Raw genomic sequence first — 23,479 nt, 5'->3', positions numbered from 1 at the left:
TGCCAAATTGGATTAAACATAATTTAATTTTTTGTTGGCTGATTAGCTATAACTTTTTATTACCTAATGGTTGCTTTAGGATTTATGATACACGTTTTAAGTTATCACAGTCTACTTTCAAGTGATATTATACTTGAACATATAGAATAAAAACCTTACAATAGTATACTTCCATTTCTCCCCTCTGACTTTCGATCTATTGTTGTTAAACATTTTAATTTTATGTATGTCATAATTCACACGTTACGTTGTTAATTTGTTTAAACAGTTATCTTTTAAAGAGATTTAAGAGAAAATTGATATATTTACCCACGTGGTTATCATTTCCCAAGCTCTTCATTCCTTTGTGTATATTCTTTTTATGTTTGCTTATGATGAATTCTTTCAGCTTCTTAAAGCCTGAGAATGTTTTTTATTTCCCTTTTGTTTTGGCGTGATACTTCTGCTGAGCATATACTTTTAGCTTTACAGTATTTAGTACTTTTAAAATGTTGGTCCATTCTCTTCTCACGTGTATTAGTTCAAAGGAGAAATTTGTCATCCTCCTTTTCTTTGTTCCTTTACTTCTAGTGTGCTTTTTTCCTTCTATTTTCAGGGTTTTTCTCTTCATCACCGATTTTGAGCAGTTTGATGGTGATGTGCCTTGGTGTAGTTTTCCTTATGTTTCTCGGGGTTCATTTATCTTCTTGGATCTGTGGGTTTATAGTTCTCATCAAATTTGGGTACATTTTGGCCATATTTCTTCAAACATTTTATCCATACTGCACCATGTCTTCTCTTTCAGGGACTCTGATCACACGTATTCGGACACTTGAGGTTGTCCTAGAGCTCTTTTTTTTCCCTGTGTGTTTTTTGTTTGTTTTCACATTTTCTCTCTGTATTTCATTTTGAATAGTTTACATTGCCAGATTCTGAATTCACTAATTTTTCATTCTGAAATACCTACTCTACCATTTATCCCATCTAGTGTATTTTTTATATCATACACTGTAGTTTTCATTGATAGAGGGGCAGTTTTGTGTCTTTTAAAAATATATTCCATGTCTCTACCTAACTTTTTGAACATTAGAAATACAAGTGTAGTAACTATTTTAATAGCCTTCTCTGTCAATTCTAACATCTATGCTCATGCTGGGCAGGTTTCAATTATCTTCATTATGGGTCTCGTTTTCCTGCTTATTTACACACCTGGTTATTTTTGATTAGGTACCAACATTTGGATTTACCTTGTTGAGTACTGGATATTTTTGTACTTTGGAAATATTCTTAAGCTTTATTTTAGGATGTGGTTGGGTCACATGGAAAACAGTTTGATCCTTTTTGGTCTTGGCTTTTAATGTTTGTTAAGTGGGACCAGGTCAGGGCTCAGTCTAGGGCTAAGTATTCCACACTGCTGACATAAGACTTTTCTGTGTATTCTACCCAGTGTTCTGTGAATCTTGAGGTTTTCCAGTCTGGCTGTTGGGAAAAGCCACTTTTCCTGGCCTCATGTGAGCTATTACCTCTAATCTTTTTAGGCGGTTGATTCACAAGGCTTGGGTAGTTTCACACATGTGCTGAGCACAGTACTCAATTGAATACTCCAGGGACCTTCTGTGAATCTCCAAAGCCTCTCTCCTTTCCAGTATTCTGTCTTGTAAACTGTTGCCACTTTGGTCTCCCTGTACTTCAGAGGCAGAAGTACCCATGCACAAGTTCTGGAGTGCTATTTTCTCATCTATTAAAAAAGGATAATAGTATTTAGCTTATGATTTCACCACGGGGGAATTGAATGAGAGTAGTGTTTGTGTAGCACCTGGCACTTGGCAGATACTCAGCAAATATTTGGGCTTTCCCTGTCTCTGCACCTGGTTGTTACTTCTTCCAGATTTTACCCGGAGTTCCCAACCTGATTCCCAGCTGAGCTTCAGATTAGGTCCCCTAAGATGACCAAAGCAAATAATCACTCATGGGCCATTCAGGTTTTAACTTGATGAGTTTCATTAATTCTGTTATTCAAAGGACACTTGGTTACAAACCTTATCCTCTTTCAATTAGACATTTATCTTCTCTGAAATCTCACCCAATTCAACCTGCTGGAATTATTCATGTATTTATACTATGAATGTCAGTAGGCTTTAGGAAACCATTGATGTGGGATGGACAGAATTTAAGAGGACCAATGCTTTATGTAACCCCACTAGGATTTAGCATTAGGGTTTCCTACTAGGTCATGAACTTCAGCCTTTTCCTTTTTCCTCAGATTTCCCAAGGAGCTACACGAAGAACAGATGTGTGTTTTCCAGAACTTAACCACTTCTCTCTTCTCTTGTCCTCTCTCCTGTGGCAGTGTCTGGAGGTCGCAGCCGCCTGCATCTCATTGATCTCGGCAGCTGTGTGAAAGCTCTTAGCAAAAATCGCGAAGGAGGCTCGGGGCTGTGCCTCTCCCTGTCTGCTCTGGGCAATGTCATCCTGGCGCTCGTCAACGGCAGCAAACACATCCCGTACAAGTAAGTGCCTCTGCTTGCAGAGTGGGGTGGCGGGAGTGTGGTGCCACAGCTGGGTGTAGGACTCTCGGTCCAGTGTCGTTTGAGGAGAGGTGTGGCACGGAGGGACAGTCTGGACCACATTGTTAGTTCAGTGCCTTAGGTAACCAGCTAAGAGAGAGCGGCCTTAGCTAACAATTCTATAAGGCATGATCATCCACATTTGAAAGTTTTAGGAATACATCTATTCCAGGTCTAACTTTAGGCTGCTCAAGTCAGAGGGAATAGTAAATTATCTCAGCTGAGGTCTCCAGTCGCAATCTCTATTGGTAGATTATTGTCACCATGATGTAAATGTGTCTGATAGTGACGTGAGCAAGGGGAGGAAGACTGGCTTACCCTTCCAGTAGGAGTAGGGCCGCCAGATTTAACCAATGAAAATACAGGATACCTAGTTAAATTTGAATGTCAGATAAACAATAAATGATATTATAACTATGCTCTCCAATATTACACGGGACTGTGGGTGTCATGTATTTTACCTGACAGCTCTACTTAGGAGAGCTTAGGAAGTTTCGGGAATTACCATCCATCTTCCCATGTAAATGTTTATTCCACTTCCAGGATCCTTCCCCTCTTTCTGTTATTGCTCCAAGACAAATGAGAGCTGCTCCTATGTCTGGCACAGCTAAAGCCACCCCCCTCCCGCCGTCACTGCACCTTAGCTCTGCCACAGTGTGGTGCTGGGTGCTTGGCTGACTTCTGCGCCCATACCAAGGCCCAGATGTGCCTCTTGTGAGCTAAGTGACCCTTCAGTCATCATAAAATGGGGATCAGAGCTATATATCTGCTCCACATCAGAGGCATATAAGACGCAGAATGATATGGTATGTGTGAAAATTTTTTGTAGAATTTAGAACACTGTGGCCAATACCCAATAATAACAATCTGGTTGAGCCCATCCTCATCTCTTTCGATGGAAAAAAACCTACCTTAGTGGTCCTGGGGGTTGAGTGCATACATTTGGAATCATTTTTTTAAACTGTAAAAATCCTATGAAATATAAATTACTATGGTGTGGGAGGAAAAAGGTAAGTTGGGCAGTTGGTTCTACCATAACTGAGACTCAGGATGGGTCCTGGAGTCCTTTCCCTCTGCCCTGAGTCGATGCCGTACCCCCCAAAACACTGTGAGCTTATTTGCCGCCTGGATGATTACACTGAACTGACTTTAGGAGCGTAAACGGTGGTTATAATCCTGTCTGTCTCAATTCTTGAAGCTTGGAATCCTCCTTGAATAAACCCAGAAGTGGTTTTCCCAGCCCTTGTAATGACCCTTTTCTATAAGAGAAAAATTCAAGTTTAAGGTTTCTGGAGTTTCACTTGCTGTCACTTCTGTAGTTGAATAAATTCAACTTGTGGGAGGAAAGAGAGGGAAGGAGGGAAACTGGCCAGGCTGGAGAAAGAAAGTGCAGAGTTCTTAGCCCTGGTTGTTTTCCATAAAATGAGAATCATGTCTATTAATGACACAATAGATCGTGATGTAGATAAAATTCAAATACCACCTTATGAGGCCATTGATTATGTAGTTTACTTGTATCTTTCACATTGTTTCTGTAGGGTGACATGCTTTTATGATTTCAATAAATAGTTGTTGAATTGATGGAGGGAAGGATGGATGGATGGTAACATACGAAATTATTTTTTAATTTAGATAAAGTAACTTCCTTTTGGTTGGAGTTGGATTTTATTATAAACAAGGAGGGAAACATTAAGAATTTCTTAATAGTTCAAGGGCTCTCGTTAAACATATTTGTAACATCGGCTAGCCTTAGAAACCAGCCCCCTGCCGCCTGGGGAGGGCTGGCAGAGTGTGAAGCCTCCACTCACTGGTTCCTGCAGGCAGCGGATGCCACGATTCCAGGAGTCCCCTTCCTTCCACTCTGGCACCAAGAGAGTGATGATGAAAGTGTCTCTGCGTCTTAAGTAAGCACAGACTTAGCATAAATGCTGTGTCTGCGGGAGACACGGTCATGGAGTTTTCTCTCCCCATCAGGACGTCGGCCTCGTTGGGCCGTTGGGTGCTGGGGTGCAGATGCTTTTCAGTACCTGAGGTGTGCGCTGCCTGACAAACCTCTCCAGACTGTGCCAGGTAGCCCAGTACCAGGCAGCATGGTGGCCTGGCCCTCCAGCCAGCCCTGTCCTCCCCTAAACATTCGTTGGCCAGTGTGTTTGTTCTGACATCCCTACAGGGTCCTGCTCTGTCACCCAGACGAGAGTGCAGTGGTGTCATCATAGCTCACTGAGACCTCAAACTCCCGAGCTCCAGCGATCCTCCCACCTCAGCCTCCCGAGTAGCTGGGACTACAGGTGCACACCACCATGCTCGTCATTTTTGTATTCTTTGTAGAGACGGGCTCACTATGTTGCTTAGACTGGTCTTGAACTCCTGGCCTGAAGCGATCTCCCACTTCAGCCTCCCAACGTGCTGGGATTACGGGCATGAGCCACCTCGCCCGGCCCTCGGTCCTTGATGCCAGTCATTGCATGCAGGCTTTGAAAGACCCTTGGTCTCATATTTTCTCAGAGACTCAGCCATGGCATATAGTCAATATTTGGCATCTGCAAATGACATTTGCAAAGTGATTAATCAACTAGAAACTACCCCTTTTTGAGGCGTACTCGAATCACCCAGCCAGTTGGTGGCAGGATCAAACTGCCACACTTTTCACAGTTTCCGAGACCTTGACAGCTCGGAGCCCACCCGCCCACTCCCCCCTTCTCATCAAGCTCTGTAATAGATTAGCTGCCTTTGCTCAGCACAGCAGGGGGCTCGGCGCAGCAGGATGGCCCCGATTTCTTTTATCCATTCCATCAGCGTCTAAAGCCACATTATGCGGCATTTTGTTCGCATACACCATTCAGGGTGTCAAGCCTCGCCTTTGCAAGAGCTTCCTTAGAGAGGGGGAAGTTTCCTGCCCATGCAGTTTCCTCTCATTCCTGCTCACTTACAGGAAAAAACAGACAATCACATTCCATGTCCTTTACCTTCCCCCATCCCTCCAAACCACAAAAACCCCTCTGCCTCTCCATTTGTCACCCCGGACGGCTCTGTGCTTGGAAGCGGCTTTCCTTGTGCTTGCTTCTGGGAAATTAACTGGAATGTGCACAGAGGGGCCATCGCCTGTCCTCATTTCTCTTCATCGTTTTACCAGACGATCTGTCACGTGAGCAAGCTGGGAAGGGAGTTTGGATTCATTGCCCATCGCAGGCGCCCCCACCGGCACCCTGGATGTGCCCCAAATGGCTGTGACTTTGCAAATGATCCTGCCGTCACTGCAGGTGACAGGCGCAGGTGCAGAAGCAGGGCACTGACCCCGGGCCATCATACAACACGGGCTTCCAGCCGATCTGGGTGAATGGTGACACCATTCAGAAAAGCTCACAGGGAAGGTGGGGAGACCACCGAGGGCTTCACCCCCTGGTCAGTTCTGCACAGATCACTGTCTGACTTTGGCGGGTGGGGGGGGGGTCCTCATGTCTGGGGAAATCTGTCCTAGTCCTGAGCACGCTGACAGTGTCTTTGCAGATTTTCTTCCATCCCTCATTCATTAGTCATTTGCTGTCCCTCACCACTTGGCGCCAAGAGTCTTTCCATTTGATGAGAAAAAACAGGCAGGGGCACTGAAATGAATTCTCATGCCAAAACTGGTGTTCTGGGCACACACCACTAGAGTTGGCCCAGGGGCCACCCCAAGGATCTGTCAGGGTGGACTTAGCTTTTGCCAAAGTGCTATTATGTCCCAGCATCTCTGAAGGCCCACAGTCATTCTAGAGACTCAGAAATTCTAACTACAACATAGTTTTCTCAGAATAGAATTCCTGGGCCAGGCGCAGTGGCTCATGGTTGTAATCCTAACCCTTTGGGAGGCTGGGATGGGAGGATTGCTTGAGCCCAGGAACTCGAGGCTGCAGTGAGCTAGGATGAAGCCACTGCACTCCAGCCTGAGTGACAGAGCAAGACCCTGTCTCAAAAAAAAAAAAAAAAAAAGAATTCCTAGTGCCTTTTAGGTGTTGCCCCGTCAAGGCTACAAACCTTAGGAAGCACACTCTTCTTCACGCAGCGATACTTCCAGCCCAGAAGCCTGTACCTTCATTTATAACTGTTCCTCCGTTTGGAGAAACAATTACTTCAATAGGTGCTATGATCTATTTGCTTATTTGCTAACAGGATGCCCGCACTCTGTTTCTAACAACAGGTGTTTGGTAAGGTCTTGGCTACCACTTAACAAGAGGTCACAGGAAATCATTCTGCAGTCATGTTACGTGTCGTGCCTGTCTGAGATGGTTTCCCGGTAACCGTCCCGTGATGTGAGTGGTGCCCGGTGCCTCTCCTTTATGGCTCGGGTCTGACCAAGACCTGATCCTGGTTTGTTCAGGTCGGTTGCTGACGCGCTTTGGTCTCAGGCAGCTGAGCTGACGTCACCTCCTTCTCTCGGCGGTGGGGTAGCTGGGAGAAAGCCGGTGGAGCCTGAGGCGGTCTGTTGTCACAAGCTCCAGGCTGTGACCAAACACTGCAGGCAGCATCCCCTTCCAGAAGCCTCCGTTCCACCGAAGCGATAAGGACCCCCATCCTTAGGGTCTGTAATGGGAACTCTTCTCCTGAGCCCCTGGGGAGAAGCCAGACACCAAGGTCATGTTGAAGAAGGCAGAAGCATCCGGAGCACAGCGGTTCCTTCGAACCAGCAGGCAGCACTAGAAACTCAAACTCAAGTCTCAGTGACTTTGAGAGGAAATGACATTTTATAAATAGAGGAGGCAGCTTTTGCGAAACGTGAACACCTCGTCCCGCCCGAGAAGGGTGTGGGGTGCCGACGCCGGCGGCAGGTCTGCAATTCATAAGGACTTTCCGGGACATGCGTCGCAGACCTGCCCCTGCCTCGTCTTGGGAGATGTTTCCTCCCAGTACCCATCTGGGTTTGGGGTTAGTCTCTGTTTTCTCAGAACTGGAAACTCAATCGGGTCTGGGGGGCTGGGGAAAGGGGCTCAGGATTGCTGTTAGGTAACTACAGCTTTCAGTTCTCCCGATCACACAGGACAGGAGAGGCTGTTCCTCTGGAGTTGAGTGTGTATCTTTTAGATACCATGAAATTGAATAGCTATTTGCTAGGGAAAGTGCAAAGGACTGTCAGTTCTCCAGATTTAGTTAAGATAGCATGAAATGGGGAGAAGCCCGTGCAGGAATCCTTGTGTGTGAGCGATGGGGGAGACAGACACGTGCTTATTTGACCTCCTTTAAATGTACATTCGTGCGGTATTATCCCCTCCTGATTTACAGGGAGAACATCAATTTAGAACTATTTGCACAAACTCCAAATACCAGTTTAGAGCATTCCCTGTTTAGAAATAAAATAACCAAAGTCTCAGGTTGCCAGGCAACGGTAGCAATGATAATTCTCAGTATTGCTGCTTTAAAAACATTCATTTTTATACATTTTAATGACTGTTAAGATGCAGAGAAAGTGAGTTCAGAACATCACTGGGACATAAAAAAGTCCCTTTTCCTCTTATGAGATTTTTTAGCCTTCGTGCTTTCTTTTATTCCTCTAGCCTAGCTCTGTTTGCTTCTGTGGCGAGTGGTATCTTCATATTTAATTACAGAAATTTCCAGACATTGTTATTATTAAGAGTTGAGGCAGGAGCTACCATGAAATTAACTCTGCCAGGCTCGTTATAGAACCACACGAGTCACTCGGGGCGAAATGACACCGTCTGGGAATCAGCTGGGGTCACGAGCCCTGGGTTCAAGCATTCATTGTTCTCTCCTCCGGCCTTGCGCGCGAACTCTGCACACCCTCCTGTTTGTTCTCAAGAGGACCACGTTCTGCCCCTTCCGGAGTTGACACTGTGAACATCATGACAGTAGCTCACGGTCATTGCTCTCTCACTGCGCATCAGGAACTGTTCTAAGTGCTTTGTGGGCATTTAATTCTGACCACAGCCTGTGACACAGGTACTGTTGCGGTCGTAGTCATGTTATAGGTGGGGAAACCGAGGCACAGAGGGTGAATAACCTGTCCGAGTGTACGCAGCTAGTGGGTAACAGCTGTCCCACTGCCTGCCAGTATATCACCGCCACCGAATCCAGCATCGGGAATATCGCTGGTGTGGAAATGACAAGTGAGATGTGACAGCGGATCACATGTAGCTGCAAAGCTTACACAGGTGTAGTTGATGGCAAACAAAAGCACAGACCCAAGGTGTGCGGCCAGTGGTGTCCAGCTCGTACGTTCCGGTCAGTCTCCCTGTCTCACCTGTCTGTGAAATAGGGGAGATCAGGAAGGGACGGAAATCTTCCTTTCAGGACCTAAGCCCCCTACCCAGGCGGAATCGGAAATATCCAACTAGATTGTTGAAATCGATGAGACTCTGCCGACCACGCACCCGTGTGCAGGCCCCGGTGGCAGCTGGAAAGTGGGGCTCGGATCAGCCTCAGTGACGGCTCAGTGGGGCCCCTGCCCGAGCCCCACGTTCTAGGCTCCACCGACGGAGGATGTCTGCAAACCTCAGCCTAGCTCACGAGTCGCTTTTAAAATTTCTACAGTGTTTGTCACCTGAGAGCCTGAAAGTTCAGGGAGCCACGTGACAGAGCCCACGGATGGGGAAAAGGGCAGGGGTCTGGGATGCTCTCTTGGGCTGTGGGACCCCCGTGAAGCCCCCCTGCCTTACCCGGGGCAGTTCTCGGCGTGGGTGCGACCATCTCCCACAGCAGAGAACGGCCGTGGGGATCGGCTGGCTGATGGGACAGTTCCCACCACTCCTCCCCCGGGAAGGTTATCGCCCAGGCTGTGTCTTGAAGCTTTGCTGAGCACACGAAAGATAAGCGAGAGGTGACAATGACAGCAGGGCCGACGGGGGCGTGAGAGAATGAGCTTCCCAAACATCTGGCTAAGAATAGAAGCTTTGAACATTTCCACCGTTGGCAGATGAGATAGTCACCCTCTCGACTGGAATTGGGGAAGTTTTTTAAGACTGAACTCCCAGAGAAGCACATGGACTCAGACGGCCGCGGTTTCTAAGGGACGGTGACCTGGGCTGCAGAGCTGCAGCTGAGCCGGGGCCGGGAGAAGCGGGTTCGCTGACCTCGTGTGCTGCAAGATGCTTCCTGAGCTTTTCGTTTCTCCATCCGTGAAATCAGAATCCTCCTCCTCCTTGTCCCACCTGCGATAGGGGAGACATACCGTAGGTCCCAGGGAGACAATGGCTGTGACAGCCCCTTTAAAGAAACATGCTTCAAAAGTAAAAAGATCATGGTTTCAACATATTTCAGAATTTTATGATCTGGATTAATCCAGCACTAGCATATCTTTCTGTCTAATCTTTGACTTAAAAAGGAGGCATCTGTTTTGGTCAAGTGGATTAGAATTACTTTTTATTAAAGTGGAACCTTCATGCATTTATTCAACAGAGTTTGTGTGCTTAACGTGTACAAGGTGGCTGCCTGATACAGACTTTTGATTTAAGAGAATTCAACTCTGCACAAAAGAGAAGGAACGATTTAAGGAGGCAAGGGACTCCACCTTCAGTGAGTCCACGGGCCTGAGAATGAGCCCAGTGTTGGGGGTCAGACGCTGCTGCACCCCTAGTTGTATCTCTGTACCCCACTGATGGGGGCACGATTCAAATGTTTAAAGATACAAAGTTTTCATAGATCTTGGCCTTTAAATGCAAGCCAAGTGCGGTGCTTAGCCATAGACAGTGACAGTTTCTAATGTTGAAGTAACACCTGTCTGGGTTGGACTTAATGAGAAAAGGGTTTTCTTCCAAAGAGATATTTCAAGGTTGCCTTTGATGATGTAAATTTCAGCTTCTACTTTAGAATCCCCACGTGGTTTATAAACTTTAACTCCCTTACAGAGTTCAGTGCTGTTCTGATCGGCAAGGTAGATTCTGGCCCCAAAAAACCAGTTAAGGAATTTAAGGGACCGATTGTGTTACAAGTCTGATTGAGGCTACCCAACATATACAGAAAATAATTCGAGAAATGTCTAGCAGAAATATAAGTTGTTTTATACATTTATTCATTTCTTGATTCAAAAGTATTTATTGGGCCCCTGTAATACGCAAGGCACTGGGGACATGACAGGTGACCCCACACCTGGGCATGTTACAGTGTAGCGGAGATGCAGACATAAAACACTCGGGGTGAGACCCGACAACATATGCACGTCAGCACTTTCGCTGCACCAGGAAGGAAGGGGCCAGGTGAGGTTGAGGGAGTCCTGAGGATTGCAACGAAGGGTCTCTGGGCAGGGGCAGGGATGCATCTACTCCCACTCATTTTCCACGCACACGCATCTGTGTTTCCAGAGTGTTCCATGGTCCATCCTCGAAACGCCTGAGCCAATCACAGCTGTTCTGCCATCCCCTGCATTGACAGAGATTGCCCAGCACAAAGCATGATAAAGTGCTGAGCCAAATGCAAGACCCCGAATCCACAGCTCATTGTTATCTTTAATGATAACTAATCATCACATCACACGTCGTATCGCTACCAGAAAGAGAACAGCCGGAGGAGGAGGGCGGCTCTGGGTTAGTCCAGGGCCAGCGCACAGAGAGCCCAAGATGCCCTGGGCACCCATAGGGCTTGGTGATCACTCAAGGATGGCTTGATGTGGGCACAATTAGGCATCGGAAGGGATGGAGCATACAAATGACTTGGGGCTTAATTCATTAAAAAACTGTCTTGAACGTTAATAAAACTTCAATCGGAGTATCCAACCATAAATTCTCACCTGTTCCACAACTGGTTCAGGCTCAGTTGAGCATTAATAGATTTTTTTTTTGCCCATGCAAATTAAGTGATAATTCACTTTGTGTATCATTGAACAATTTTCAAATAGTTACATTCGTAGAGCAGTTGTACCAAGTTGCCTAATGTACCTAGTAGTTTAAAACAGCTGAATTTATGTTTCTATTTGATATAATAAAAAAACCAAAGAAATATAGAGATGGGTATAGTAAAATTGTTACTACTGATAGTTCAAGGAATAGTAGACTTTATGATATTCAGTCCTCTAGGGGAACTATTATGATTGCTATTTATTTTTGTTTGTTCTTACTATCCTCCTACTCCCTGCCAGTGAGATCAACAAAACTTTGGGGGGTGGTTTCTGGGTTTGGCAGTCCCCTATCTGTAATCGTACATTTCCTAGTTTTGTGCCCTGGGATGCCGATTTTCCTGAGGGTCATATGTGTCTGTCGTTAAAAGATCATGTCAGTTCTTTCCTTCAAACCACTTACCGAGGCTGTTGCTCCCATGAGACCTGCCGTCACTGAGCATGGGCTCCCCTGCTAGGAACTGCACCCAACTGCTGTTTGTACTGCGGGTATTTTTACGTAATTTCCTAAACAAAGTTCACTGTTCTTCCCTTAAGGGCACATGCCATCTCTACTGTTTCCTGTTGAGCATTCTTGTATCCTTAGGTTCTCAATACATGCTTGTTGAGTAAACAACTCCCAAGTAGCGTATCTGTTTGAAGACGACTTTCTGTGTGAGTGCAAAGGAATGAGAATGGGGCAGTCTTAGGCTTTGTAACAAGCCCCTCCAAAATCCCACCACGTAGGTAGCTGCTTCCTCTGCTTAGACGTAACTGCAAGCAGAGATGACCCGTTGCTCTTTTCGGAATACCTTTTCTACCTGACAAAGGTATTTAACTTGATTGTACCACCTGGCTTTGTCAGCCCTTTTTAACTCAGCCACCCTGCTGAGACCAGTTTTGCTCTGGAAACCTTCGACCCCGTGCAGTATCAATACAAGGTCAGGCCAGGGCAGTAACACAAAGAGCTTACACACAAACCTGGCTTCACTTGGTCAGAATCTTGGCTCCAAATGGAGGGCCCATTGGTGGCCCTGACTGTTCCTCGTTTGGGAACGTCGCCATACACGTTCCTCAAGAAGGGCTTGATGGTAACCTGGGTGTACATCTCTCTCCTGTGATCCGCCCTTGAAGACTGTGAGACGTGCAGACCTGAGTAGGCTGTGGCTCGTTCTCTAGAATGCTCCGTCTCTCTGCCATGACATAGGAGAGACTATGGACCTTGCACTAGGTACTCACTCCACCCCAAAACGGTAGCATTTGCCTTGGGTTTATTCTGACGATGGCTTCTGTGAAGAAAACAGAAAAGTACCAGTGCTGTGGGAGACCGAGGGGGGAAATTGCTTGAGGCCAGGAGTTCAAGGCTGCAGGGAGCTATGAGTGTGCCACTGTGCTCTTGTCTAGGTGACACAGTGAGACCTCGTCTCTTAAAAAAAAAAACAAAAAAGACAAAGAAAAGGCAATGCTTTGGAAGTTGTGGAGGAAGGAAGCTTGGGGGAGACTTCTTTTGATGCAGAGGTAGACCCAGTTATTTGTTTAAATATTTATAGAGAGGCGACTCTATCCTGGACACTGTGTTAGGTCCTGGATATACAGAAAGAAGAGAAATGACCTCTGTCCACACTATGTGGTTCACCGGGAAGGAGGCATCACTAGTGGCACTTGGACCATCCAGCCAACCCACTGAGTGCCCTTCACAACACTTTGGAAAAGCATCGTGTTTTGAAATTAAACACAGAAGGACCAAAGAATTGGCATAAGGAAGATGTGATTAATTCCTAATTTGTAAGCCTTTTGTCAGTGGCAGGACTTTTGAGAAATGCCCCAGTTAGGGATCTTGCAGGGATAATAGTGATTAGACCCTGAACTCAAACCACAGTTATCCCATGTGAAATGAATAGCTATTTTTTACCAAACTTACCAACTTAAAAGATGAACAAATTATGCAATAATAGCTGTCTCTTTTTTAAACAAAATAGATATCACTGGAAAACTCTCATCTTAATTCTTTTTCAAGAGATATATAATTCCTTCACCTTGTTCTCCATTATAACATTTCATAGGCTCTCTCTTAACTTATTAAATGTATGAATTGTAGCCTTTGTGTAACATCTTTTCTCAGACTAGAACCAGTAATGGAAAGCATTCTTAAGCGTACTTTCCTTTTAATTCCTTCCAACTGCTATGCACTATTCTTTGTGCCAAGTGCCAATCCAATTGGTACATTTTGTGAAGACTGTGGGATCATATTTCTCTAAACCACACATGATACCCAGAAGGCACTTACAACAGAGTTGACTTCATCTTCACCTTCCTTAAAGTAGATTACTCTTGATTCCAATAAAAATTTATCTCTGGACAATCTATGGAACATGTACTTGATAATGGCCCGCTGGTGACTGGCTCGTGGTCTACAAATAATAGGGACCATATTGTATCTTTCACACAAAATAGTGCAGGCAATGCTTGGTCACTCTAATTGGTAGGCTCTTCACAGGAAAAGCAAATATTGGAAGGTGTTTGAACCATAGATGCCAAAAAAAAATACTAAAGCTTAAAATTAATAAAGTACTACTTAAAAATGAAAAGGCACTCTTGTGCATCAAAGGACACTATCAAGAGATTGAAAAATAACCCACAGAATGAGGGAAAATAGTTGTGAAATCATATATCTACTATAGAATTAATGTACAGAATATATAAAGAACTCCTATTCAACAACAAAACCCAATTCATAAATGGACCAAGGACTTGAACAGACATTTTTCCAAAGATGTACAAATGGCCGATAAGATATGAAAAGATGCTCAACATCATTAGTCACTAGAGAAATGCAAATTAAACCATGATGAGACACCACTTCAGTATCCATTAGGGATAGCTGTTATCAAAAAAACAGAAAGTAAGTGTTGGATGCAGAGAAATTGGAATCCTTGTGCACTGCTGGTGGGGGTGTAAAACGGCACAGACACCATGGAAAACAGTTGAGCAGTTCCTTAAAAAGTGAAACATAGAATTGCCACGTGATCTAGCGATTCCACTCCTAGGCATATACCCAAAAGAATTGAAAGCAGGGACTCAGACATATACTTGTACAACAGTGGAATTATTCGTAATAGCCAAGAGGTGGAAACAACCCAAGTGCCCATCAACACATGAGTGGAAAACAAAATGGTCCACAATGGAATATATTATGCAGCCATAAAAAGCAGTGGAATTCTGATCCGTGCTATGACATGGATAAACCGGAAAGCATGTTGAGTGAAATGAGCTGACACAGAAGGACAAATGTTGTATGTCTCCAGTTATCTGAGGTACCTCCAAGTAGTTCAGCTCATAGGGACAGAAAGTAGAATGATGGATGCCAGGGGCTACAGGAGTCATTACTTAATGGGGACAGAGTTTCTGTTTGGGAAGATGAAGAGAGTTCTGGAGATGGATGGTGGTGATAGTTACGCAATATCATGAATGTATCATATATAATGCCATGGAACTATATGCTTAAAAATGGTTAAAATGGTAAATTTTATGTATGTTTTACAACAATGAAAAAAAAAAGGAAAGGCAGATAATTTCCAAGGACAAGACCCTGGAAATTTCTAGTACTGTCAGGCTGTTCCCTGTGTTTTTCTGAACAGTTAGGGGGATCGTGGATTTGAGCTAAATGGGGAAGAATTTCCGCAGACGGAGATTAAAGCTTTCAGGCTGAAAGCTTGGGATGAGCACAGGCTCAGGAGAGGCACAGAGTTCACCGCGTGTTCAGGGACTCGTGAGCAGAGTGGCACGTCCAGAGTGCACAGAGCAAGGGAGGCATCTTCCTCTGCCTCTCCCGGCTGCCCAACTCCGGGTCCAAAACTGCCCAGTCGTCTCTATTGTCACCTTTATGTGATAAAGGGGGGAGTCTTTCCAGACTGCCAGCTGATGAAGTAACAGATCGGTCATGCCAGGCTGCAGCCCGTCGGGCAAGCCCTGGGGGCCCCCATCTCGGTGGATAGTGGTCTTGTGGCTGTAACAGTCCTCCTGGAGCCATCTTCAGTATCCCCGACCGAGTGTTGGAAAGGCCACTGGGGCGGAAGTAGAGGGCTCAACTTGACCTTGACAATCATAATCCTGTTTCAAGCTTCATGCTGCCGACTTGAACAGAAAGGCCATTGCGCAGGGAGAGACGTTGAGCACGAGACCCCAGGAAGCAGCACGTTTCGTCATCTGATCCATCCTCCCCAAATGGGTCTGAATCCTTCCCAACGGGGTGACGTTACCGTACAACCGGCTTCACATAACGAGCCAGTTTATGTCATCTCTCCTGGAAGGTTATTGTCCGACACAAGGAGTGTTCTCTGCTGTGCAGCCTGATTAGCAGAGAGATCGGACCTCTCTGCCTTTTGTGTGCACAAAATCAGAACGGTCAAACAAACGCAAACGTGCGGCTGCTCGAGGCTCCTGGTGGCATATTCTAAGTTTGTTTTGATCGAAAGCAATGGAATGGGCTAAATCAAACCCTGGAGACTGGAAACAGTCATCAGTGTAATCCAGTATAACCACCAAGCCTTAGACCCTCTGCCTAATCCTGTCTAACCTCTGTTTAGCCTTGCCAAGGAATGTGCAAGAGAGGGGCTCGCCTGAGTTTGCAGAGCTGGAAAATAAAAGCCCCACAATTCACCCAGTACTCACGATGCTCTATCATCGTAGGGTTTTGCTTAGAGAGTAGATTAAAAAAAAAAAAAAAAAAGTAGATGAAACCCTTCCCTGCCTTTTTTGGTCAACACATTTTTTTGAAAGAACTCTAAATGTACTTGCAGATTTTCAAAGCCCAAATTCTACATAGTTCTAATGTCAACCTGGAAGGGAGATCACAGATTGAACTACAGAAAGAGGTGCCATCACAATGTCACATCAAATGTAAATTTCACATATGTTTCTTATGGAAACAAACATGAAAACTCACGGAAAAGCATAGGAATGTGCTAAAAATGTAAGTTGATCGCCGAGGAGAGACCCAGGAGGTTGGGAGATGGTGTTAGCCGTGAGGCACCAGGCTGGACTAGGATTGCATTATATTAGGAATTCCATTTGTGCTCTTCATTTCCGTTCTTCTTGAAAAGTCTTTTGAAATCTGTGGAGAAGGACAGGGGTGAGCAAGAATCGAAGGAGAGGCTCTGGGTTCCCATGACAACACGACTCTTGACTCCGTCTCTGCGACCCATCAGCACCCAGCTCCCTTCTGGATTGTGCAGGGATCCGGCGTTGGATGAACACATGCTCTTAAACCTGATTTAAAGTTGAAGGAGAGCAAAGTTTCTCAATAGGACAGTGAGCTTGTCTTTACTCAAAAGATGTGTAATGGTCATAAGGCAACATAATTGTGATGTTTCCTTATCCCTCCCCCGTAAAGCTGTCATAAACCATTGCAAAAGCTCTCTGAAAAGTGACAGGGCTTATGGAAACATCTGTTGCAAAGCATTGATAATTAATGATAATGGCTTGGGCCAAAAAAAATGTAAAAAGGAAATGAGACTTCAGACAATGTGAGACGTGTCAGAGGAGTATTTACATTCTAAATCACAGTAGTGATAATGATAAAAACATCATTAATCCTAATCTGGTCCTGCAGGCGGATTAGGTGAATATGCATCTAATACACAATAGTCTATGTGTTCAGAAAGTGCTCAGGATCTTATAGAACCATTCAGCTCCCCTTTATATCTTCAACTTCATCAGCAATGTGAAATTTTTGGCAGTCTGTTGATTCAGGGGAAATCTATGAACCTATTTTCTGTCTATAAGGTCTACTAATTTGCCTTCTAAGTCATTGTTTTTGGTTTTTGTTTTTTTTTTTCCCCAACAAAGTGATGACATTCCTAGCTTCTGACTATGATAAACTGAATAAAAATAAATGTAAGATCTTCTCCTTTCTGTCCTAGAACTAACAAGTCATAAGTACTGGCTGAGTTACTATAAGGAAAGGTCAAAATAAAAACACAGGTCCCACCATCACAGATCTCAGGATATTACCGGGAAGAGCTGCTCAGTGTTACCCAAATGTCAAAATTGAAGAGCTCAGTCCCCACACTGCCCCAAGTCTGCCCGAGACTTATGACGCCAACTACAAGGAATCAGGGTCTGGCTCCAAGGCTAGAAGAGTCCACATGAGATGCTCTGGCTTCTGACACCAACTGCAAGTTTGGAGAGTTCCCAAAACCTCCCTGTAGTTTGTAATTGACTGGAAGGACTCAGAGAACTCCCTAAGAATACTCGTGACTACAATTTATTACATGGAAAGGACAGATGAAAATCAACCAAAGGAAGAGACACATGGGGCAAGTGTGGGAAGGTTCCAAACGTGAAGCTTCCGTTGTCCTTAGGACATGTCACCTTCCCCGCCTCCACGTGTGACAATATGCATGGAGTATTGCCAACCAGGGAGGGCTGGGTGTGCAGAGTTGTTATTGTGGCTTCATTACGTAGGCATGATTGATCGATTGATTTCCCATGTGGCTGAACTCAGTCTCTAGGTTGACTGATACTGTGCGACCCAAAGCCCTTGCCCTAATCACGGGTAGATCTTAATCTTGTGGCCAGCCCCCACCCTAAGACTATCGGGTGTGGCCAATCCGCCCTAAACAAAGGCACTCCTGATGGGTATGACATGGTGTACCTCCCAGAAGCCCACGGAAAAGGCCAGATCTCTCCTGGGGCAAAGCCAAACTCTTTACTACTCAAGTCTGAGCAGAGAGGAAGTGCTACATTACGAGGAGGAGAGGGGTTAGTGTGAGCTTGGATGGCCGACTAAATATTTGAAGAGCAGCAGAAGGAACATGGAATGTTCCTAAGCAACAGAACCCTTAAGGAGGACATGATAAATGTCTTTTAAAAGTGGAAAGGCCAGTGTGAGCAAAGGGATTATTCTTACCCTGTGTAATCCTAGAGAGCTAGTGCCCATGGGTTAGAAGTTATAAGAAAGGTTTAAGTTCAGTATAAGTAAGAACTTTCTAATAATTGAGGCTATTCAGGAATATTACACAAGCTGCCTTGGGAGAGGGTAAGTTCTCCCAAGCTAAAAATACTAAAGCAGAAAGCAGAATACCTGTCACCATGGCCCTTTTATTAGGAAATGCAGTGACCCCACGAGTTCTTTCAACTCTAATACTCCATAATTCTAAAAATAGTTTTCAATCTTGACTCAGAATTGTATCCTGGAATTAGTGGACTATTGATATCATAGTTCTTATTCCGTGACTTACCGTTAATATTTCTGATCTCACACTTGGGTGCTGTGGCCTTGGAATCAATGTGCATTTCCTGAGCAGAACTTAGAATATCTAGAGTCATTCAGAGTCTACTAATTTTGCATGGTCACAACTGGGCTGATGTTTTTTCTTTGCTCTAGATAAGAAATGAGTTGTTAAACAAGTGAGTGGTAAAAACAAGGGTTTCAGGGAAAACACATTTGATTTATGTAAGTGAACCCATGTTTTATATCCACGATAGTCGTTGTAAGTGAGTCTTGTGAAATGAGATCAAAGCAGATTGGTTAGGATTTTAACTTGGAACCTTCTGTTATTTATAAATTCCAGTTACATCATATACTTAAAAGATTTTGTTGAGACCATTCACTGTTTACAGCTGGTCTTTCTCAAGAGGTAGACTGAATTAACGTTCATTTTATCTTACTGAGACAAATGGAACACTGACATATAGGATCAAATGGATTCATGTGGCCCCAGTTTTATCTAGACATCATCCTCCTGTGTGTACAGTGTGGAACTATTAAAGTTATAACTCGGATTTCATTGGCTTCAACCCATACTTGCAATGTAAAAGCTCCAGTTTGTGTCAGCTCTTCCTAGGTATTTTCTGATGTCTCTAAGGGAACTCTCAGGACTGTTTGTCACTCACCTGGTCCTGCTGGGAGCAATTACTGCTTCACCCAGGACAGCAGGTCTCTACAGGCACCATCTCTCCTGCCTCTTGCTGGGCGCTGCTACCAAAGTTCTAGAGCCATAATGGCGCCAGCCCTGGGTAACCAGAATGGCGTGGGGGAAGAACACACCTCTCCCGTGTATCCTCCTGCTTCAGAGGCTTCCCAGGTGGTGCTGCTTGCATCTTGGGGTTCTGCACTATTTAAGAAAAGAGCTCTATGAGAGAATAATTACACTAACCTCATCCACTCTTGGTGGTTAAGGTTTCAAGACTTGTGCCAACAGGTGGTCTTAGGATAAGCAAGGCAGGAACTCACTGCAGGTGGCATGTTGGTTGGACCACAGAGGCTGGTCCTTCAGCTGGATGAGTGGTTCACTTCAAGGTCATCTTCTAAGCTCTCCTTTGATGAGACAACTGATCATCTCAAACACTGAGCGTGGTTTGCAGAGACACCTCCAACGCATGTGCTGGACTTGGAACTATTTTTACCCATACTTTGTCGTACAAGCCAGAATCACCCTCGTTGGAAGCCCTGAGATCTTTGCTTCTCTGTCCAGTTTGCCAGTGTTGTGTAGTCGTCTTTCCAGCGCCCCACAGAGATCTGCCTGTGCCATTTTCTGTGCAAGTGGAGTATCTGAAATGGGACAGCAGGTACTGTGACTTGGTGTACCTTTTGGAAACGCTGTCGGGATAGCTTGGCTTGTACCAAGCTTCTGGTCTTCTCTAGTACCAGAAACCGGATGATGCATGCCCTAAAATGTGAGCATCCTTGAAGGGAACATGGCTGAACCAAGGCCACTTCTGCAGAGCAGACGGCTTCCCCGAGGAAAGGCGTGGAAAGGTTTTCCCTCAAACTCGTGACTGTCCCTGAAGTGGTCATGAACATGAGGATCATCAAGTCCCTGGCAAATACACTCAGAAAAGTGATTTTCCCCTATAGAGGACATGTTTCCATCTGCCACAACTCAGCATTGTCAGAAATAAAGAGACTTGCTGGGACCTACGAGACACATGGGGCAGAACTGCCCTCGCTCAGTGGGGCTGGTGATGCCATCTGTCCTTGGAAAGAAATCTCTTCTTCACGAGGGGTGAAGAACCACAGAAATGCTGCCCACCTTGGGCCGTGGATGCTGGCATCTTGGGACCCTGGTCCCTGGCATCTTGGGTTGGCCTCAGAGGGTCACTGGTGACCCTTCAGGGGACAATAGGAAAGGATGTTCACAGGCTAGTAGAGTGTAGATAGGAAGGCGGCAGGGTCAGTGGAGAGAGGGGGTCTAGGGTACCATGTGCGTAGCCAAAGTGTACGTCAAGGCCATGACTCTACCCTCCCTCCATGTTCCTTCCTCCTCCTCCTCCTCTCCACTGATGGCTCCTGGTGGCCAGTGGGTGGACGCAGAGGCCTGGACCGGGGGATGAGGCTGGGAACCAGTAGCTTAGAGCTGGCTTGATGCCTGGCAGCCTCCATCCCGCCCCTCAAGTGCTCTGTCTGGTGGCTCTCCAACACATCCCAGTGCTTTACAGGTGCAGTGGGCAGATGTGGGAAAGTACCTGGGATGTGCTGTAGTTCCAGGGTTCCGGCCTTAAGAATGGGAGCAATACCAGAGTCTTCTTGGCATTTAAATATCAGTTGTTATCTTGACCTGATCACCTGAAACACAGAAGAATTCTACGTGTATAGTTTCCCTTCTGAAATCCCAATGGTGTATTAAAAAACTTAACAACAGAAACCGTCCCCCTCTTTTCAAAGAGAGCACTTCTGTGTGTGTGGCGGGGTATGGGTATGACTCGTGCCACTTCCATTCCTGCCGCCCGCGGGAATCCCTCTCCTGCAAATCCGTTTGGGGCTTAATGAGCCTTTCTGGATTAAGCAAGCTCCTTTCTTTTGCCATTTTATTAAGAGTTGACATGCGCAGAGAGACGTAGCCTCTTCTGACTTTATTTTGCGACCTCACTGTGTTTGTATCGAAAGAGGCACATTTTATAACACAGACGCCTGTCTGAGTTATAACTTTAAGAGTTCAACACTGTGCACACAGGCAGATGAAGTCTAGATAAAATCTGGGCCACATGAATCCATTTGGTGCTGGATGTCCGTGTGTGTGAGCCAGGTAAGCGGGAGGTGGAATATGTAAGTGTATAAACATGGCTACTTGAAAGAGTGGCACCGTCCTTCCCCAGGCCCCTGTCTGCTCTGTTGCGTCCCTGGCCCCATCCTGTGCCTGCCTGACGCATCCTCTGTGGCCAGGTCCCTCCCATGTGACCCCCGAGCCTCCACCGCCCACCCTCCAGCCTGGTGCCCGGGTGGCCAGCAGCTCCACCCTCCTCTTCCTCTCTCCTTTCCCTCTCGCCGTAGTCTTGATGCGAGTGTTGGGCTGAGTTTGCGCTGACCACTGCCCTGGAAACTCTCTTGAACTTTATTTCCCTCCCAGCGACACTGAGTTCATCCCACAGGCAGCGCCATTAGCACCCTGCCGCTTCCTCCCCAACTCCATGGCTCTGTTCCAAGCGAAGTGATCCTCTGCGGCTGAAGACGCCAAGCCGCTCTCCAAGCCACCACCCTGTGGACACGGTTTAGAGTCCACTGAAGGAGGCGTGCTGGTGGCTTTACTGGCTGGCTTTCCACAAGGACAGCGGACATCTTGGTTGCTAAGCAACACACATGCCCTGGCTGCTTTCAGCAATGTGGACTGCAAAAAAAAAAATCGACAAACATTTGCCCGTATGATTGAGTCGTAAGTGGGGACTCACGTGGAACACACAGGGCAAACAGGTTGACATCAGTGTTGTATCCTTTTATTCTGTCTTTGGTACATTTTCCTGAGGAATCACACAGGGTCGCACGGAGACACTGGGGGGGAGGGGGTGCCTTCGGCCGCGTGCAGTGGATGAACAAGGCTTGTCGTGAGGAGCTTCATCCTGTAGTCAGTCCTCAGGGTTGCAGACTCTGCGTGTGCAAATGCAACATGGCGGCTTCAGTCATTTGCAGATGTGCACAGAGCGGTGAGAACTCTGAGTCGCTCGATGCACGTGGTCCCAGCCGAGGTGGAACAGGGGAAGCTCTTGCCTTCATGTTTCGACTCCCACACTGAACACAAGTGTCTTTTCTGCAGTCTCTTTAGTGCCACATTTTTCACATTTTTGTTCCTTTCGATGGCGGTTTTGCTATTTAAAATAGCCCCCAACTGTAGTGCAGAAGCGCTGTCTGGTGCTCCCAGACATGACAGGCTGCAGTGTGTCTTACGGAGGAAATACGTGCGCTGGAAAACTGCTTAGGCACCAGTTGTAGCGCTGTGGCTGTGAGTCGAGTGCTGATGAGTCAACGATGCGGCACATCCAGAAAAAGGAAGAGGAAATTCTTGATTTGTATCTCAGGCCACTCCAGCAAGTGCTAAGGGGACATCTTCGGCACATGATGAAGCTACGGAAGAGATGAAAAAGTAGTTGAATTCGTGGATTCATGAGATGACAATGCTTTTAAAAAGCGTAATAGCATTGTTATAAGGCCAGACACCAAAGAAATTTATGATCATGTTATCCGAGGGTGGCAAACTATTAAACCTTTTTTTAAGCTAGTATTTTATTGTAAAGAAATACCACATATAATTTCTTATTTGTAAGAAATAGGTATACAATAAGGTGTGTAATTAATAAGGTTATGTATTGACCAATTGACAAAACCGTCATGACCAGAGGTTCATAGGCTTCTAAGCTGTATATTTAATCTAAGAATAATGGCCCAGAATTCACTAACTCAGTGGTTACAGGTGTGTAGGGACTGTAACTACCACGAATAAGAAGGCCTGACTGTACAGGATCCCCTAACCCAACGGAGTCCGTCGTCCACTTCCCTCACCCAGGTGCAGTGTCCCTGCTAACAAGGCCTGCCAGGCATGGGACTTGACTTCCCCGTTGAGTGGTGGTGTCCATGACATGCCTGCTGGACACATTTTGAATGGAGTTAACTCTTTACAGCCAGTTTTATCGCTGATTATTTTGCTTGAAGGGAAGCCCGGTATACTCTTACAGTGCTCTGGAACTGAGCCATGCTGAGCCCTGCGTCCCTGAGCTGACACCTTAATTGGTCCCAGATGGGAAGGAAAAACTGTCACTAGCACACTACAGCCTCTCCTCCCTGGAGCCGGGTGCAGGTCACGTGTGAAATGGTCACATCTCTGCCACCCGTGTCCTGCGTGTCCCAGAGTCTGCTGAGCTGGAC

General features: G+C 45.9%; 1 protein-coding gene across 1 annotated transcript in view; it reads left to right on the top strand.

Annotated features, from left to right (window-relative positions):
- Positions 1–23,479, top strand: part of LOC123627550 (kinesin-like protein KIF26B) — a 49,484-nt gene that overhangs the window by 13,254 nt on the left and 12,751 nt on the right. Inside the window, exon 5 of the mRNA XM_045537192.1 lies at positions 2,330–2,489. Within this exon, the coding sequence (XP_045393148.1) occupies positions 2,330–2,489 (160 nt within the window). The remainder of the gene's footprint in view (positions 1–2,329; positions 2,490–23,479) is intronic.

This window comes from Lemur catta, chromosome 25, assembly GCF_020740605.2.
Source record: "Lemur catta isolate mLemCat1 chromosome 25, mLemCat1.pri, whole genome shotgun sequence".
NCBI lineage: Eukaryota > Metazoa > Chordata > Mammalia > Primates > Lemuridae > Lemur > Lemur catta.
This window is presented reverse-complemented; position numbering and strand designations above follow the sequence as displayed.